The sequence below is a fragment of the Molothrus ater genome, chromosome 6, assembly GCF_012460135.2.
Source record: "Molothrus ater isolate BHLD 08-10-18 breed brown headed cowbird chromosome 6, BPBGC_Mater_1.1, whole genome shotgun sequence".
NCBI classification, from domain to species: Eukaryota; Metazoa; Chordata; class Aves; order Passeriformes; family Icteridae; genus Molothrus; species Molothrus ater.
Genome location: NC_050483.2, coordinates 48,563,576 through 48,583,494, shown reverse-complemented (window position 1 = coordinate 48,583,494; position 19,919 = coordinate 48,563,576). Strand labels below are relative to the sequence as shown.

Here is a 19,919-nt window from a genome sequence, read left to right as displayed (position 1 = left end):
CTCAGACAGCAGAGAGAGAGGGAGAGAGAGAGAGAGAAAGGGGGAAATTCTTCAGAGGACAGAGATGGAGTGCAGGTGTTCACTGCCTGACTACTGGGTCAAGTCCCTCAGAACAATCACATCAGCCCAAAACAGATTGTACTTAGAAAGGGATTTGCAACAGCTGAGAAGAAGAGAAGTAGGAGTTTTCATCTAATCTTAAAGAAAAATATGAGTGTTGTACTTCCCCAACATGCCTATACCCATTCCCAGCAGCTGCCTCTGCACTACAACTCACCTCCAGGAAAGCCTCTTTACCTTGTTCTTCAATCCTCCTTTGAGGTAAATAAGAGATGGGTGAGCAAGCAGGCCAGGGGACCTCAAGGACAAGGACTATCTAACAAAGCAGGGGATACTGGGAGCCTCCTGATGTCCCAGTGTTTTCCTCTAATACAGGCAATCAAGGTGAGCAAAGCAATTTAAGGGTTGGAATGGATCAGGGAGACCCAGCTTCATCTGACTGCTCCTGAATCACATTTCTGGTCCCTCTACTTTGCTGTTTAAGTGCAATTCTCCTTCATTTTTCTTTCAGGTGTATTAACTCTAATGGTATGTTCCATATATAATCTTGTTGGTGATTTCACTGCTGAAATAGGCAGTGAAATCACCAGCATAGGGTGATATAATAACCATAGGCCATGGTTCCATCAGGGTGGACACAGCTGGGGATCTGGCTTGCCCTGTGGCATTGTCATGTCTCATACTGGTGGCACCTAATCTAAGCTGTCAGAGCTGCTGCAGTGACAGCCTGTGTGTTCTGTGATTGATGTGAAGGTGTGCAGAAGAATTGGGATTGAACAAGGAGGCCATGTCAGCATTGCTGCACCCTTTAATTTGGTCACACAGGCTGTGCTGGGCAGTGCTGGTGTTTGGGAGCACTGGGCAGGAGTGAGGGACACATCACAGCTCACAGACACTTCCAGAAAGAGCATTCCCACAGTGCTCTCTGGCTTGTCAGTTCATAGAGGGCAAAAATTGATATGGATCAATGCTCCTCATGCTCCAGAGTTCTGCAGCAGTGGTCTAGGCTGCAACACAAGAGACCTGCTGTGATAGCTTTTGAGATTCTGTCTATGTGTTATAAATTGCAGTTGTAAATTTGTATAAGTTACAATTGCAATTTTAAAAATTAGGCATTCATGAAGCTCTATATTGCTTTACCAATCATATTCACTAGGAGATATTTTTTTTCCTCTGAGAAGGCCATCTTATGGGGTGGTCTGAATTCTAGATGAGATTGCAATGAAAAGATTGTGTTCAAATGTGGATGGAGCACTGTAAATATCATTAGTCTTCCAGAGACACACTTGGCAGGCAGCACAGTAAGCTGCATAGAGCAGCAAGCAGAATGTGCAGCATGGCCTTTCCCTGAGACTGAAGAGATGCATTTCACCAAAAGCCCCTAATACCTGTCAATATTTCAATAGCTCAGGCTAACAGCTGCTGGTAAAACTGTGCTGAAGGTCCTTTAGGACACAGCACTGTGTGTGCAGCTTGCCAGTGTTTATGCTGGTCTGCTGGGAAGGTCTCCTCCAGCTTGGTAAGTGCTGCTGCAAAAAACAGACTTAAACTCTGGATTAATTTCCATGTATGCAGACTGAGTGGAGACATGGAAATTGCTTCTAAGAGGTCGGGTGGAAGAAACCCAGATAGGTTCCAGCAGGAGTGTCCAGCTGAACCACAGAGGCAGAGCAGTTTTAGGGGCTACTATTAATGCAGCAAAGCAAACGAGCCATTTTTTCTTCTTTCCCATATTCACAAATTCCTCCCCCCACTTCCCCAACGTTTCTGTCACATGCCAGACTGAACAAAAGTGACTTGACTATTCCTGTGGAAGTGTGCTCCTTCAAAAGAGGCTCTGCTTAGTGGGTCTGAAAGTATCCTGGCTGATGGAAGAGAAAGGTGCTTTGGATGGCTCTCCACACTGAAAATCAGCATGTGAAACTGCCAGCAGCAAAATTAAAAAGTTAATAATTCTTCAGTATGCTGCAATATATACCATCTACTCCATGATTCCAAACAATGAGCATTTGAAAACATAAAGCATGTTCATTCTCTAGATATTTGGTAAGGGAAAAAGTGGCTGTATTTTTCAAACAAAATGCTTGTCTAGAAACGGTTCACCAATTCTAATCAAACCCATCTATCTTCATATAACTCAGTGTCAGACAGTAATTACAGTCAGTTATGTTAGCAGACACTAAAAACAAATTTGCTGAGAGGGAAATTTAGAGTATTTATTGTAGTGCATATGTGGAGGGAGGAAGAGCTAATGCCCTCAAATATTGCAAATGGTAAATTGATTGGTTTTAGACCTCATGAATTAGAAAATATTTGCCGTACAGAGCACTGTATCTTCTCCCCATTTTCCTGTAGAAGTAGAAATGGATTATTGAATACTAAAAGGTATTTTAGTCCTAGTTCCATATGTATACAAAAATACAGAAATTATTCATAGCAAAATAATGCAAATAACACTGACAAGACAAATGGCAGAAAGTAAACAAATGCAAGAACCTCCACTGTCTGCCCTACCTTCATTTACCTTCTCGTGCTGTGAGACAATCTCTGTTCACATGACTAAATAATTATTGCCACACATCTATTTCCTGCAGTCACTCTCAGGGCCTAGACTGACAAGAAGAAGCAAGTCCTCAAGTTTTCTGGCTCTTGCTGTTTATTCTTTAACTTCTTTCAACAAGGAAACACAGGTGTAAACCCAATATCAGATGCATTGTAGCCCATTTGCTTTCCCCCAACACCCCTGCTCTCACAGTCAGGTTATGAGACATTGAACTTTCCCTTCCATGACACACACAGTTTTTTCCAAACATTGAACTCTCTTGCTGTCCTTGCAATGAGTTTAGCACTAATATTCATTACTTTTAATTTGGGCTAATAGCATCAGAGCTGTTCAGTCTTGTTCTTGCTGTCTTGTTTACTCCTGAAAGGTGTACAGAAAACATCACTTCATACAGCAACAGCCTTGGACAAACAAAGGGATTTCCCTATTAGCATGTGTGAAAAAAAATTATTTTGGATATCTAGGAAGATACTGCTGGTTATTCCTAAAAGGAAGATGGCTTGACTTAGTCCATCGCATGTGTCTCGTGCTGTTGGCTCCTGTCTCCCAGTTCTCTGCCCTCAGAGTAGTCCCTTACTCTGTCCCTGAGTTGCAGGGGCTTTCCTGCTCTGGGCCAGCCTGTTCTGGATACAACTGGTTCATGGAGAGAGGCTGTGGGGCCCACTCCCCACTGGAGGACATCATCTGCCATTATCTACTGCCATTATCATCTGCCATTATCATCTGCCATTATCTACCAGTGGCCAGGGACTCCAGACAAGCCTCCCACAACACAAGTGGATATGATACTGCCCAGTGCATAAGAAAACAACACATTTGAACTGAAAAGGGAAGGGTTTCACTAAAATCAGGACACAGGATAATTCCACTAATATTAGTCTGAGTAGTTAGAATTTGACAAAAAAGCAGTCAAATAATCCAGTGCCTGAAGGGAGTTGTATCAATATTCCAAAAGTCTGGGACAGTATCCCAAAATAACTCTTCCAGACCCTTCACACCTCATCTGAATAAACAGGATGGGTTGTGTAGAATGCCTGGAAGTGAAGCAGAGCAGGGGCAGGAAGAACAATGCATATCTAACATCACACATCTAATTTTATTCTGCTGAAGCTCTGCCCTTGCTTTACATGTTTTCTCCATGGACTACTCCTTTTAATGTGATCCATCAGGGGTGTTTTGTGCAGTTTCTCAGGGACACCAAGTGCTATTTAGAGGACTTCTTTTGCTTTGGACAACATGTGGTGTACTTGTAGGATGTTTGATTTCTGGCAGAGGATGAAAGATGGAATATGAATAATCCTAACAAAGCTCATTTTATTCCTTCTGTTCCAAGTGAATGCTTATCTCATAGTAAAACAGATGAATACTTTTATAGATAATATTTTACTAGCAAATACAAACCTATACCTTTACCTAGAACATAGGTAGGAAAACAACAGTGATGCAGCCACCTCTGAGGATGCAACAACCAGCAAGACAGGTATTGTGGGAAAATTTTGGGCAAGAGTTCTGCATTTAAAGTAAGTGCCATATACTCACAGACAATAGGTGGAATACCTTTTATTGTCTTGATGAAGCACTTGGTAATCTCTGTTGTTATAGTATCTGGTAGTGTACCATGCCCTCAGGCATGTGGTGTGATTCTTGGGGTGTCCTGCACAAGTCAGGGCTGGACTCCAGGGTCCTGATGGGTCCCTTCCAACTCAGCCCATTCTATGGGATTCTATGATCATATACCTATTTTATTTGGAGGTATCACAAGAGAGCAAGACACCTGTGAAATTTGGAAGCCTCATTATATTGGTGGTTACCTGACACATGTTGGTGGCAGTGATCCTGCTAGGTGTAGGGCAGATCACAGCAGCCTCAAACAAAAGTGCCCTTTTGGCTACACTGTTTGGTCTGGGGCTCACCTCTGGGGTCACTACTGGCACATTTAGGAGCAAACCCAGGTGTGCACACAGAGCTTGGAGCAGCCTGCAAGGCTGCAATTGGAGCCCCATCCACCCCATATGCTGATTTAAAAAAAAAAAGGCTACAGAACAGGGGAGAGCTGAAACTCTCTCAGAAACTCCTCTTGTGCCTTAGCCACTGGAATACTTTTGACCACAATCCTACTGCTGAAAGCCAACCCTCAAGGGCAGGGTTGGCTTTCAGTAATTATTTTGCTAATACAGCTGCTGCAGAAAGCCAAAGGGCTGAGCAGGTATGGCTGGCACCAGAGCTGGTGCACTGTGGTTTTAGGGAACTTAGATACTGGATGTACAATTGGTAGTTAGACCACTGCCTTTCCTCCTTGGGCTACCAAGTGTGTGTACTGGCCTAAGAAAGACAAGTCTTGGTTTAAACAGGGCAACAGGGCCATGTGTGAAGGAAAATGTGTCTTTAATGCATCACTGAGCACCTGAATGTTGCTCTTGATCTGCAGTGACAATTTAGCAAGGAATATTGTTGAAGTTCAGGATGTGTGAAGTCTCAGTAGTCTGCACACCTGGGAGTTCTTTTAGAAAAGTAACACTTTTTCTTTTCTGGAACTGGCTTCTGTTAAGTATTTTCCCGTTAGCTTGAATTTGTTTCCCTTCCTCCCTTATGATCATGAAGACAATACCAGGGCTGGCTGTAGGGATTCTAATACCATTGAGAAATGTTCCTCATGTTCCATATACCTGCAAGTCAGTTTGCTGCATTCATCTTCTGCCATCATTAGCTCCCTGTTCTCTTACCTGGGCAATGACAACCATTTCCATTATATCCTGACAGTGATGGTTTATCAGAGCATTTCTTTTCTTCCACACCATGAGAAGAAGAAAGTTTGCTAACAGTTTTGGACAGCTTTAAACGAGCTGACTCAAAGATGCTTTGCAGCCCTTCACATCCAAAAGTCTGAGGCAAGGGAGGAGACAAACTGTGCCTGACCTCATAACACCTTCTTACAAATAATTTTGGTCATTTTAGTAGATTACTATTTATCTGCAATAAATGTCTGCCTTAGAAGGATATCTGTAGAGTGTTAAGCCCCATCAGATGTACCATCATCCATTCTCTGACAACCACTTGCCACGTCAGAGACATTCAATGTTCTGGCTGTGGGTGATTTGCCTTATGAATTACTGGCATCCATGCTGGGGAGCTGGCATGCAACCAGCAGATAAGAGTTGAGCAATGCTGGCAGGAGGCCTTGCTCAGGGGCTCAGTGTTTCCTCTGATTCATAAGAGACTGACTAAAGTTTTGCAGAATAGGCAGCCTCACCTTTAAATTTTCTTGGGTTTCTCATTTCTTGAAAATGTCTTAGCTGCTTTTTAATTTGTTAAATATAGTCTCTTACCTTTTTTAGTATCTTGCCTGTTTTATTTTTAAATTTGCTTATCTCTTTCAAATCTGAGCTTACCAAGTGTCTGACTTTATCATCAGCAGCTGAACTTTCTCGTCATAAGATTCTCATCACCCCCAATAACTTCTACAGTGTGCATCAGCAGTTTTGGCACATGAAAAATATTTTTATTAGAAGCTTAATAGCTAAAGAGCATAGCAGAAAAAAAATAGACAGACAGACTATTGTTTATTATGCTAACTATAAGATGATGTAATTTCTTTGCCTCTGAAAAAATTATGGTAACTTCATTATGATATAATGATCAACACTCAGGGTCACTATCTCAGGTTAAGAATAGCCCTTGGTCTGCTACAAATATGTACAGCTTTCTACTACTGTGATGCACATTAAGTGAGGTTTTGGCCTCTAACCTGTTATTCACAGCACAGTTCTGTCACTCAGGTAAGGAATGCTTGGAGCATTAATTATTTCTACTCATCTTCCTTCCAGCGCTGAAGAGCATTTCTCGCTCCACGATACTCCAGAGCTACATAGCACACACATTTATCCACACACCAAAAATGGGACAATTTGAAAAGTTTTTTCAGGATTTGGACCTTGCAGTTTATCTATTGAGTTAGTCTTGTGTGATGGATGTGAGGTTTATTCCAGTTCTTCCTGTGGGAAATGGTGGTGGCTGGTTTCATTTCTAGTGCGTGCCTGGAGATTTTCTGTGCAGGAGCTGAAAGCCAAATGTGAACTTTTCTATGTGTGAATTACTTCCCAGAGGAGAACATCTTTTCCAGCTGTAGCTGTATATTGGAGCAATAATGGAAAATAAGCCTCACTCCTGAAAGAAAATATCATTAGCAGACAGTGAAGATTTTGCTGGAACAAACCTGAAGTGCACAATATTAAGATTGCAGCAGAGAGTTTTCTAGACCAGTTGTTTCATGTTTTCTTCCTAATGTTTTTCCTGTAGAATGCACTGCAACCAGCCACACATGTGCATAAAACTAGGAAGTTTTGAATTCATGGATTCCTTATCCCATGTCATGTCATTTAATAACTCTCCATGAGCACTGCTTGATAGAACAAGGGACTCATTGAGTTTGTGGCAACTGCATGACCGAAGTAGGTTGTGTGGACAAAGTTCTTCTGCCAGAAGTTGAGGAGCACAGTTAAAGCAGGCTTCTTCCCTCTTTCAATTCACACAAGGTAGTATGATGTAGAGATGGATCTGTTCAAGCCATGCTTACTAACCAAGCTGAGACTCAAGAACGGGCCTTGCTAACATTTTCTCTCACTCACCATGATGGGTATTTGTGGTCCGTTGTCCTCTGGAAAATTCAGATAGGACATGGCAATTGTGACCAAATGGATCCATGGCCATTCTTCACCAGGGATAAACATACAAGTTGCAAGGGTTTCCTGTGGTTTGGGGCTGAGGAAAGAGGGGGCAGGTTCCTCATCTAGCTCAGTAGGCTGGGAAAGATACCCAGGATTTTACTCTGAGTCATGTGTGAGATAGAAGTCTTGGCAATAAACAGCAACTACTGAAAACTCAAAGGAAAAAACAGCTAAAATACTTAAATAAACTGTCTAATTCAGATGGATTTCTTTTGCATGAGAGTTTCAAATTCCCTTCTGAAAAACAAAAAACAAACCCAAGCCAAACTGCTCTTGCATGGTCCAGTCCCAGGATGTGTATTTCCATCTGTTCTTTTTCTCTTCATTTGTCTTCCTGACAGACCCAAAGTCCTGCCCTGCTCTTCTGTGATGAAGATGTGTTGACAAATCCTTTCCAGTGACCAAAAAGTGTGTCTACTCTTTGTCAGGAGTCCTACTGTGCTACCTGGAAAGGGGATGTTTCTTCCTGCATTTTTGCTGATGACAATATTCTTCCTATCTTCTCTTATTTCACAGTGTCTTCAAATCTTTTCAGTTGTGATCACACTTGATTATTAGACCAATTTCCTTCTAGAAAACCTTACTGAAATAAATTTTTCAGTTTAATTATAAGTTGTCTCAAAGATTTCTCAGTGTAAAATTCAAGGCAGTATGTGTGTCATCAATACCATTGATTTTATTTAATATGCAGGATGGATGATTTAATTTCTTGACAATATTGTTTAGTTTATGTAAATGTGTTCCTCTCCTACATAAGGCAGGGTGACACAAGGCTAAATCAGAAGTGGATAAGTTGCAATGTTGGAAATTCAAAGCTTAGTCATAAGACCATAAGACCATATTATAACTCATACCCTGAAGGAGACCACACTGAAATTCCAGGGACAGTCTAAGGTCAAATATTTCCTGGCCTTTGGATGTTCGATTTGCTAAACTCAAGTTTCTTTAACTTCTTTTAGTGTTTCCAATCCTGACAGGGTTTTTTTAAGGGAATACAATATTCCAAGTCCCATCTGAGATATCTACTTCTTCCCTTTTCTCACAATTTGCTCTGACCTCCTCACCACCAGGTCCCAGCTCTGTCCCAGTTCATTGTCAAAGTCATTTCCCTTTCATGTGCACATCGTTGTCCCCTGGTCCAGTCCCTGTCTCCTGCTCCCTCAATGTTTTCTTTTGGCCCCTGTGACCCCTCTGCTCGTCCCCACACTCTGGCATTGGGAAGATGCTGACAGAAGCACTGGTGAGTTATTTCTTCTCTCATCTCAGCCTTTTCCTCTGTTTCTTGACTCCCACTCTCCAATCAGATATTTCTCTGTTCTCCATTAAACTCCACCCATTTCCCCAGTATGGTTTTGGTCCTGCTACCTTGGTGCAGCTTTTGTCCCTTGCTCCTGTCCTGTTGCTGGGAGTGCACCAAGAGCTCACTGGGGCAATGAACAGTTTCTTTGGCACCTTCCCCCTTGACCCACGGGCAGTGAAGTGGGTCCTGTTGCTCTGTGAAACTCTGTCACAGGCAGCTGCAGAGGGGTAGGCATCTCTGTGAGGATTTCACTGCTGAAAGCTGCAGTACATCTGACCTGTGAGCAAGGTGCTTTTTTCCATCCAAGATTCAACATTTTTACTTGATGTGGTATGATTTGATGGGGATGACAAAAGCTCTCTTCCCAGGAAGATGACTCCTGGCAGGTTAGAAATCCATGTAGCTATAGATCTCTGAAAATGCTGAAGTCTTTACTATAAGTGATCAATGTATTTTTTTCAATTTTCAGTTTTATAAATCAGTCAGCTGGGTTTCATAGTGTTGTTGTTGTTGTTGTTATTGTTAAAGGTGAAGGTTCTCTGATATGAAAACTGTATTTACAGGTAGGGTTTTTAATATTGAAATAGCTTGTCAAAATATTTTGAGGTTACAAATGTAAGTCCAGGCTGTATTATTCCTTGAGATGTGTTTCAGTGATTCCTAAATGTCACTTTATTACACTAGTGCTAGGAGCCCTGTATGATAAACTAAGACCAGGCTGGGCATTAAGCAAGGCCTGAACAGATAATGCAAAGATAGTCCTTGTCCTAGAGAAATTAAGATATAAATTTAATATAGACAGATGAGAATAAGTGAAAATATACTTGCAAGCTCTTAGGGTGCAGCAGAGAAGCTTTTTAATGATTAATATTTGACAATGTTTATGAAGAGTGTGAGAAGTAACATGAGAGAAGGTAAAAATGATGCTGTTTCCAAAGAACAAGCCATGGGCAGTGGACTCTGGCAGTATTAGTGCTACAGAGCTGGCATTTCAGTACTGAGTGAGAGGTGATCAGTGAAGAACCCTGAAAGGGCAAACAAGGAAATGTTATTTATTGACCACAAGAGAAGGAATCAGTGGAGGGGTGCACACTCCCTTATGCTGGGGCAGAACCAGCTATGTTGATATTTTCCCCAAAAATTGCTGTCTAAAGTGGGCTCTGAGGGTCCTGCTGCTGCTGTGCTGGGTTCTCTCCTGGGCAGCCTGTCACTGGCTTCATCAGGAGCTTTTTATTAATGCTTATCCTGAGATTTCCCTGCTGCAATTCAAGTTCATTCTCTATTTTCACGTACACCTTCAAGGCAGAAACAACCCAGCACTCCTGGGTCGGGTTTGCTCAGATTTAACCCCAGCGAGCTGCCAGGCCCCATGCAGCCACTTGCTCATTCCCCACCAGAGGGATCTGGGAAAGAATCAAAAGGGTCAAAGCTGGAAAACAGATGTGTTGAGATGAAGACAGTTTAATAGGGGAAACAAAAGTCACACAAATTAACAAAGCAAAATAAGCAATAAATTCACTGCTTCCCATGGGTGTTCAGCCACCTCCTGGAGAGCAGAGCCCCATCACATGTAACAGATACTTGGAAAGACAAATGGCATCACTCCAGATGTCCCCTCCTTCTTCTTCCTTTTGCTTCCTTCTTCCTTCCATTTTGTATATTGAGCATAATGTCATGTGGCCTGGAAGATCCCTTTGGTCAGTTTGGGTCACCTATCCTGGCTGTGTCTCCTTCCTATTTCCAGCCTTGTTTCCAGTGTGGCAGCATAGAATGCAGAAAAGGCCTTGGTTCTGTGTAAACTTTGCTCAGCAATAACAAAAACATCTCCCTATTATTAACCCTGTGTTCAGCACAACTCCTAAACACAGCTCCATACTAGCCACTGTGAAGAAAATTAATTCTACCCCAGCCCAAACCAGCACTTTCCATCACTTATTCCATACCATTTTCATCATGTCCAGATGTCACTATTTGAAATAACTTTATTAACCACCACCCTTCTTCCCATCCTTTGACATAAGACACAGAAGTGATTTCTTTAGTCAATGGACCACCCCTAGAAAATACTCATAAGATGTCCACAAATGTTCACAAAACATCCTTGGAGTTCATTTGGTCCATGACTTCAGACTCCATCTGGTCTGGTGGTGACTCAGTACAGGAGTGGTGCTGTGTTTCTTGAAGTTACTGGGCACCAAAGCCAGCTTAGGTCTGGTCACTGATGCAATTAAACTTCTTGTAAAGCCTCTCCTCCACTGATAGGTGTTTCTGCTGCACTAATTCCTGTAACATGCAACTCAAATCACAGCTTACAGCAATTTAAAGGAACATCCATTGCAATCTCCACCCTTGGCCCTTTTTGGAGCAGGTTATCTGGTTTAACATTGCAATGAAATCCTCCTCTGGTCCCCAGCCTGGCTGCAACAAGGAGTTCCCCCTGAAGCCCATCATTAATATAATGATGTGGTGTGATGAATATAGTGATGATCTGTGTGGATGTGACAGCCTGGTCAGAGAGTGAGAAAACCAGATAAGTTTTCCCAGAATTGGCCTGAGAGACTTTAGGGAGGTGAAGATAAACAATGGTAGCTTATTATTATAAACAACCTGCAGGTGTTTTCCTCCTCTCTGTTTTCTTGTTTTTCTCAAAGATTGTTTATAAGCCAACCAGGTGAAATGTATTAACTAAATGACCAGTCAAGTCCACCTGGATTGGAACAACATAGAAAAAGGAGCAGTCCAAAATAAATGGTGTATTATGCCAATCTGATTTCTGGTGAGTCTGTGTCATTTCTTACTCCACAGTGACAAGTCTACATCACCCTCCTCCTCCATGGGCTGCAGGGTACACTGCTTCACCATGGGCTGGAAGAGAATCTCTGATTCCCCTGCTCCAGCAGAGGTTCCCACCCACATGAGACAGTCCTCTGAACTTCTCCACTGTGGCTCCTTCTCAAGGGCTGCAGTTTTTCATGAACTGCTCCAGTGTGGGTCCCCCACGAGGTCACAGGTCCTGCCACACAACCTACTCCAGCAGAGGCTTCTCACGGGGTCACACCACATTCTCCTTCAGGCATCCATCCACCTGCCCCAGCCCCAGGTCCTCCAAGGGCTGCAGGTGAATCTCTGCTCCATGAAGGGCTCATCCACATCCCTCCAACTCAAGGTCACAGTGGTCCCAGCCTGTCCAGTAGAGCAGCACAGAAACAGCAGCAGAACCCTGGCCCCTGCCAGCCCAGTAGCATCACCCTGGCTGTCACCAGAGCCTTCCTGGGCACAGCTCAGTGAGGTGAGTGCAGCACAGCACCTCAGCAAAAAGTGGCCACTAACGAGCACCAGACCCTAACACACAGTTCAGAAATGCATACATTTACAGACATTCATGCTGGAGAGTAAATCCATCGATTTGCAAGACTCTCTTAAGTGGTTTAAAGCAGTATTTAAACTACAGATTTTTTTTTTCTGACAGTTGAGCGTATGTAAAAGAAGCAGTGCTTTCATCAAAGCCCTTGTCACTTGCTCATGGATGGAAACAGGAGGTTTTCCATTAAATTCAGATTTCATACTCATTTTCAATCTATTATGTCATAGCCCAAATATGCCACCACACTCAAGAAGTGTTTTTTCCCTTTATTTGTACATTGACTAACATGGACAAGTGTTAGTCAGATGAGACAAGATACTTTCCCTTTAAAGGTCCTCATCTGTAGTGAGAAAATGGAGCTTCTTTTTCTGCACCTTCTTCATTATTTCAGCCTTCCATTCCTTTCCCTTGCCTTTCCCCAGAAAATATCTCTGCTTGGAAGTTATGTAAATTAAAGATTCAGCTGGGGATGTATTAAATAGATGCAGCATTCAAGAGTTTACAATAGATGGGAATTAGGAATTTTATTTCAGATGAGTCAGGGGACTTCACATGCTGTTGTTATTACTGGTGTTTAAGCCTGATATTTATTTTAAAAACATCTGTCACAGAAGCAGTGGAAGTAGTAAACTTATGACAGATTCTTCCTCCCTGATCCCTTAATCCACCCTTAATTCTTAAACCATCATTACAGGAAGAAAGACTTTTAAAGTCTTCAAAAGCCTTCCACTGTTCAGATTCAAAAAGTTTGAAAGGACAATTAAAATTTAACACTAATCTTATTGCAATGAGGTTGAATAGACAGATTTCTATAATCAAATAAGAGGTTAATTACATATTCAAAATGGAAACACTAAAAAGAACTGCAGGAAATGAGGCGCTGTTACAGTGAGTACAGGACTGAGCAGGTTTTACAGTGAGGAGTTAAATGAATTATTATACAAATGATGTGTCTGGGTGCTCCCTTCTGCACCAACATCCTCTGGCTGAACAGGCTGCACTATCTTTTTCCATGTCTGTACATACACATAATTTGATCTCAGTTGTTTTACATCTACTCTGTCACTGTGGCTGTGATGGAAAAGAAATTTTTTTTACTACAAGAGTTTGTGTTTTGGTAGCAACAAGGATTTTCAATCACAGAACTATATATTTGCTTTTCCCCAAAGGAATAGGGGGAAAGAGACAAAACATAAAAATAAATATAAGAAAGAACAAGACTATGAAGCAAAAAAGATGTCATGTAGTTTATTAATTCTGATTCATAAAACCATAAATATGTATTTAAGGATTTGCCTCAAAATAATACAGTATCAATGGCCATCATAGATACATTCACATATAAAAAATAAAAAGGATCTTTACAGTACTTTATGAGCAATTTTGTAATACTTTACTGAATCAGCAAAAATCATGTTTTGAGGAGGCTATTGCGTTACCTTGCTTTTTTTACAATTTATGTACACTTTCTTTGTGTTACATCCTCTTGTACAATAGTCATGCATTGCACATAATTAAAGTGCATAAAAATTATTAAAATTCTCTATATCCTACTGTAAAAATGCAAATCAGTGAATTTTTTTTCAAAATAACCAAAGTTATCCCATACCTGCTTAAATGCATTTATCAGCCAAAGATTAAGCTCATATTTGCTCTGTAATAGCTGTTGTAATTTTATGAATAGTGTTATAGGTGGTATAGTAGCTGTCATCACAGATACAATGCAGCAAAATATTCAGCTGGCTTATGGCTTTCTGCAAAGAAACCAGGTTTCTGGTATTTTGTCAAAGAGTTTTTCTTTTCAGCCACTGTTAATAGGTAAGACAGGTTAGATCATTTGGTAAAAAATTCTGGCATCACACGTTTTGCATTTGGATGGATAACACAGAACTAGGAAAGCAAGCCTGAGGAAGAAATAAGCAATCAATCAAGTGATTTATTTTAATAGATAATTAGCTTGGTCTGTGAAGGCCAGATCAGAATGTTTCATATTAATTTTTAATGCCATTTGCAGTGGCATAAAATAAGTTATAATATCAAAATGAAGAAGAACAGAGAACCATTATGTTAAACTACTCTTGACTGGAAACATGTTGAAATTTGAAGACATTTCTTTGAAAGATACCCATCTCGAAGGAAATCCACAGGGAATAAACTGTGAAAAAACTTCTAAAGCCTTTTGCCTGAAGTATTTCCCAACAAAGACATAAATCACGGGGTTAATGCAGCTGTTGGTGATAGCCAGCATATAAGAAAACTGCTCCCCAAAGTTGATCAGTTCCCCCCAGAAGCAGCCTTTGATCACTTTTGTATGGTAGAATATATCAAGGAACACAAAAAAATGGTGAGGAGTCCAGCAGAAAAGAAACATCAGTACCACAATGAAGATTAGCCTCGTTGCCTTCGTGCCTCTGTGCCTCTTGCAACCCTTTGCTCTGATTGCTTTTCGTTCTTTTGCTGTTTTTTGTAGGGACCTAATGGTGGAGAAATTGAGGAAGATGATTGCTGTGGATGGCAGCAGAAACCCCACCACATTGCCTACCAGGCTTTCAGCTAATTCCCACGACGGGGTGGGGAAGTCCAAGGTGCAGGCTGAAATATTCCACTGGGGAAAGTCTTTCACAGTCCGGAACATGAAAGCTGGGACGCTGAGAAGGATGCAAAAGAACCAGATGAGCAAGCAGATCCCTTTGGTCATGGATTTGCTCCATATCTCTCTGTGGTTCAAGGTGTGGACAAAAGTCAGGTAGCGATCCACGCTGACGGCCACGAGCAGGTAGATGCTGGTGTACATGTTCAGGGTGATGGAGGCGCTGATGCTGCGGCACAGGAAGCTGCCAAAGGGCCAGTTGAACTCATTATTGATGTTCTCTGCCCAGAAAGGGAGGCATGTGAGGAAGATAAGGTCAGCAACAGCCAGGTTCATAAGGTAGATTTCAGCTATCTTCAGGGGGCCCTTGTGCAGTGAATAAGTGAAGAGAACAAACACATTTCCAAGCATACCGATAACGCAGACAGTGTTGATGTACTTGGGTCCTATATAGTACACGATGTCCCACCAGTCATCCAAGTCTGGGCAAACAGTTGAGTTGCTCTGATTTTCACTCTGGTTTGAGGAGGTAATATTCAGTAGAGGAGTTTCAGTCATTTTTTAAAAAAATTCCAAAGTGAACAGGAGATGTCTTCAAAATGAAAGAAAATAACTGCAAAAAAGAAGCATAAAAGAGCAAAAGTTGCCTCCCATGAGTGATGTAACAAACATTTAACTGCTGCAAATTCTTTATTAGTCCTTACTGATTATTACAGACTAGACCAATCCATACTTGACATGGGCAGTGGTGGGAATGTTCCCGGTGTTAGCAAGGATAGAACTTCCTCTACATCCCATGAAGTTTCCTCTCCTGGTTTCCATTGTTTGAAGTGGCAAAGAGGAAGGAAAGTGACAAATTAGTGTAAATATTTCTGTGCACCTCCTCCAGACTGATGACAGACACAGATATGGGAGAATTCCATCTCCTTGAGAGTAGCGGGAGTCATGCTGAGGACACTAAGCCAGCTTTGCATCCTTCCCTGCCCTTTCTCTTACTCTTATTTACCATGTTACTGTTATTGTTACTGTATTATATACCATTTTATAGATACATTAATATATTGTTATATTCTGTTATCCTGCTGAAGCAGGATCTTGCCTGTTTTCCTGAATTGGGAAAGCTGCTCACTCTCTGTATGTGCCCACTTACTGCCTGAACTTTGCATTCTTTTGTTCCTTCTCAGTTCCTCCCATCCTGAACTTTGGGTTCAAAATTGCTGTTAGATTATACAGCTTATTGCCTTCAAATGTCAGTGGCTGGAATAATAAAACACAGTCTTCTCCAAAATATTACACCAAAAATCGTGCCTGGGGGAAAGGCCTCTGCAGCTCTAAATTTACAGCCCTCTTCTCCAGCCCAAAAATTTCATTGAGTTTGGCTGTGCCAGGCTCCAAAGTGTTTAGCTCATCATAGCATTGGCAATACCTTTATTTTTTTCTGGTAGCTCTATGTGAGATTGTGCAGGAGTAAGAACATGGGTAAAACCTTATCCTCCATGAAAATCCACTGGATTTTCTGTCAGAGATCCACTGTCAGAGCTGCCCCCTGCTTCATTCTTCTGGTGCTGCCATGCTTGATGATAGTGCCTGGATCCTGGTTTTTACAGGCATTTGGTCTCAGAACTTTATGGTAGCAATTTATTATTGAGCCTGTTCTGCCATCTGACATTTCAGTATTTCATATGCAAGTGGAGCATATCAATCACAGAAAAGAACGTATTTGAGAAAATGAATATTTTGCAATCAGTCATTCTAAATGTTGTCTTTCTGCTGTAGCTGTTTAACTCTGCCCTTTCAGCTTCTGTATTTTACACCTAGTAAACACCTAATGATGGAATTTCTGAAGAGAGAATTTAGGACCATCTTTCATTTCATGTACATACATGTACAGCCTCAGTAATTTCTGAATATGAGCACCTTGCAGTACTTATTTTGGGATGCCTCTAGGAATAAGTATTAATATTCCACATCAGGCTATCTGGTAGTAATGCACAGAGCACTTTTCTTTGCTGCAGAATTAGGTGAGCAGAAAACTTGTGTCTGAGTTCATAAACTCACTCAAGCTGGGAGCCTTGATGGGGAACTGAGCTACAACTCAAATGAGCACAGCTCCCTGGATTTCCCTCACAACAATCTGAATGTTACCTAGTTCACAGACCTCTCACACAAACAAAGATAACTTGAGAGGATCTAAAACTGCAGGTAAAACACACATAGCAAATAAATGGCTGATTAGCATCAGAGAGGCTCTTGGTGAGACAGCAGAAATTGAATGTTGTTATAGCAGGAGGTTGGCTAAGGCATGAGAGAGCAAGGGCAGAAAATCTGTAACTTTGTATTTCAAAAATAATGTAGAAGAAAGATAACAGTTAAACCTAAACAGAATTATTTATTTTACTAAATATAGAATAAAAAGAAATGCTTATTGTCCTTGCTTGCCCTTTTCCTGAGGACTTCTTTCTATCAGCTTATGCCAGCCACTCTGCACGCTTCAGACATGATCTCTCAGCTGGAGCCACAAATTCATTCACGATGGGCTCAGCTAAAAACACCTGGAAGTTTTATTTTTCATTGCAACTTAGATTTTATTCATAGCTAAATCCAAATTCTTGTTCATCTAGCAGTACAATCTGACGATTCTGTAGAGTTTTTCATTGCAAAAATTTCTTCAGAGTCTACTAATCAGTATCTGAGCACTACCACAAGCCGCAAGCCTTTTATAAATTTAGAGCTCCTAATGTTCTCTTTAACAGAAAATGTGCTTAATTTTCCGTAATTTCTGTAAGTATTTTGAAGTAGTTAGCGCTAATGGAAAATTAACCACATGAATGGTTTTCAGTTTCTGTCCTTGACATATTCCAGTCATCTTTTATACAAATAATGACATATTTTTCTTAGTTTGAACTGATTTCTGATGAATTTCTATGCACAGTTCATCTATCACCCTTTTCACTATTAATACTCATTAGCCAGTTAGAGCAATTAGGTAAAATGGATCATGGCTTTACACATAGACTAATACTGACCTTCAGAATTACTTTTGTGGTGAAAAAGAAAGGGAAAGCCTTACTAGACTGCACAGACCAGAAGCGAGAGCACAAAAGATCATTTTTTAATATAAAATATAGAAATTATTTAAATAAAGATAATACATTCAAAAAGATAGGCATACATACTCTTTGTCCTTCCTGGCAATCCAGGCAAAGTTTCAAATTCGGAAACAGTTGATAAACAGCAGTACAGAGGTTACTGAGAGAATTCAAAGATGCATCCTGAGGCACAACTGAGTGACTGAGGGCTGTCCTGAGTGTTTTGCTGGCCATACACCATGTGTATGATGTTACATTTTGGAAGAAAGCCCCAGGATTTTTTTTTTAACTTTCTCAAACGTCAGCTGAAGTAATTTTCAAGACATGAGAAATATTTCATTCTCATTGTGAAATAATACAAGCCATGTGTCGTGGCTCTTGTCATCCTTTGACCCCTAATTAAAGCTCTCAAATTGTTCTTGGCAATTAAAAGTTCCATTGTGTGAATGTCTGTAAAAATAGGAACTTAATTAACAGCTCTGAATTGCCTTCTCTGTACCAATGCACACAGGGAGAAATTAGAATCAGGTTTTTGTTGTGCTGGGAGCTCCTTTCCCTGCTAGACATGAGGGCAGCCATGTGCCAAGGAGCTGGGGGTAAAGCAGCACAGAGAGGTGGGAATGAAACATGAACCTTGCTAAACCCCACCTCCACTCTTTTTGAAAAGCACTGATTTTGCACCCCACTATCAGTGTCCAGTGCATAAATCTCTGTGAATATTACTTCTCAGTAATATTCATGATGACTGCTGTATTTTCTCAGGCTTGTACCCAAATAAGCTTCTTATTTTTCTGATTACTTTCTGGGACCAAGTAGTCAGAGAGTAGTGGTTTATAAATTATTTTTATCTTTTTCGTTCTGTTTGTCCACTGATTAGAGCAATATTTTAAAAAGATAGTATCTTGCATCTCAGATTTTAAATGCAAATCTGTCTTAAGCATAGCCATGTAAAAAACGTAGATTTTCAATTAAAAAACCCAAACAACAAACAATGAGAAATTATCAAGGGACTGGAATGCTATTTACTTATAGGAAAATATTCTTCTCATTGGCTACTTAACCAACACATGCACCATATATCTCAATTCTTATTCAGTTGTGTCCATTTTTGTTTGATAAGTAAGATAAAAGGAAAAGGCAGGGGAGGCTGAATGGTGATACCTTATTATGAACTTCCCTATAATGGAAAATGCTTTTATTCCAAATTTTTATTCACTAAAACATAATAAGATAGTTATGCAAATAGTGCTAAAACTGCTAAACAAAACATGCTCCAGTTAACACCATCACAATGGAGAAAACTCTAAATGGCTCATTGTTGGTTTGTTTTTTTTTAACATCTTGTAAAATTTTAATTTTGGCAAAGACTTGAAAACAACATGTAATTTGTGAGTTACACATTATGTAAGGAATCCTAACAAACAACAGCAGGAAGATCTTGAAACAGCCCATCTCACACTGACTCATAAAGGTGAGTGCAATATGACAGGAGATCTTCGTCACAGACTTTCCAAAGTCTCCACTTTGCTTACACTACTGCATTTCCGTGTTTAAGTTATTTTTTCCATAATGAAGAACATTTGAGCAATAACAAGAAGTTTGGAATTTGTCCTTGCTTGGACATGAATCTCTAGGATCTGCCAAGTTCCACATTTACTCACAGACTGAATAAAAAACTGCATCTGCGTCTAAAATTTATATGATAAATAACAAGTCTTACAAAACTTATCACATCAAAATGAGATCAAAATACTGGTTTTGCAAATCCAGCTCCTCTTTGCAAATCTAGTTTCTTATTTTCTGTTGTTTTTCATTGCCATATTTGGAACATTTTTCAGTAATGGAGAGAGATTCAAAATTAGAAGGCTATGCATTTAGTAGAAAAGTGAATAGGCAATGCAGTAGCTCCAGCATTTAAAGATCTTAGAACAAGTCTGCAGAAGAAGCTGTAACTTCAGCTAGAAAGGGGATTTAATTTATTATGTCTTTACCACTTCATTCCTTATTTCAAGCTATAGAAAGTATATAAAGATCTGGTAACATTTCACAGTTTGCACAGAGGTAATGGACCATGAATTGAAGGAATTTGAAGGTTTAGTTTAAAAATTTCTCTAAGAGTCAGTAGTTAAGGTTTTTTTTACTGTAAAAAGCATATCTGTCTATTGGCACCTTCAGCTCAGGATGCTCACAGCATTTTGGTTTATGTTTTAAGTTAGAATGATCTTCAGT

The 19,919-nt window shown here is 40.5% G+C and overlaps 1 protein-coding gene across 1 annotated transcript; it reads right to left on the bottom strand.

Annotated features, from left to right (window-relative positions):
* Positions 1 to 14,073: 14,073 nt before the first annotated feature.
* On the bottom strand, positions 14,074 to 15,159 carry BDKRB1 (bradykinin receptor B1). The gene has a single exon (XM_036384870.1). It carries the CDS (start codon positions 15,157 to 15,159, stop codon positions 14,074 to 14,076), a length of 1,086 nt encoding a protein of 361 aa, XP_036240763.1.
* Between the last annotated feature and the right edge of the window lie 4,760 nt (positions 15,160 to 19,919).

What these genes read in the sequence shown, in the direction of transcription:
- BDKRB1 (XM_036384870.1), bottom strand. Translation starts at nt 15,159, where the DNA reads ATGACTGAAACTCCTCTACTGAATATTACCTCCTCAAACCAGAGTGAA.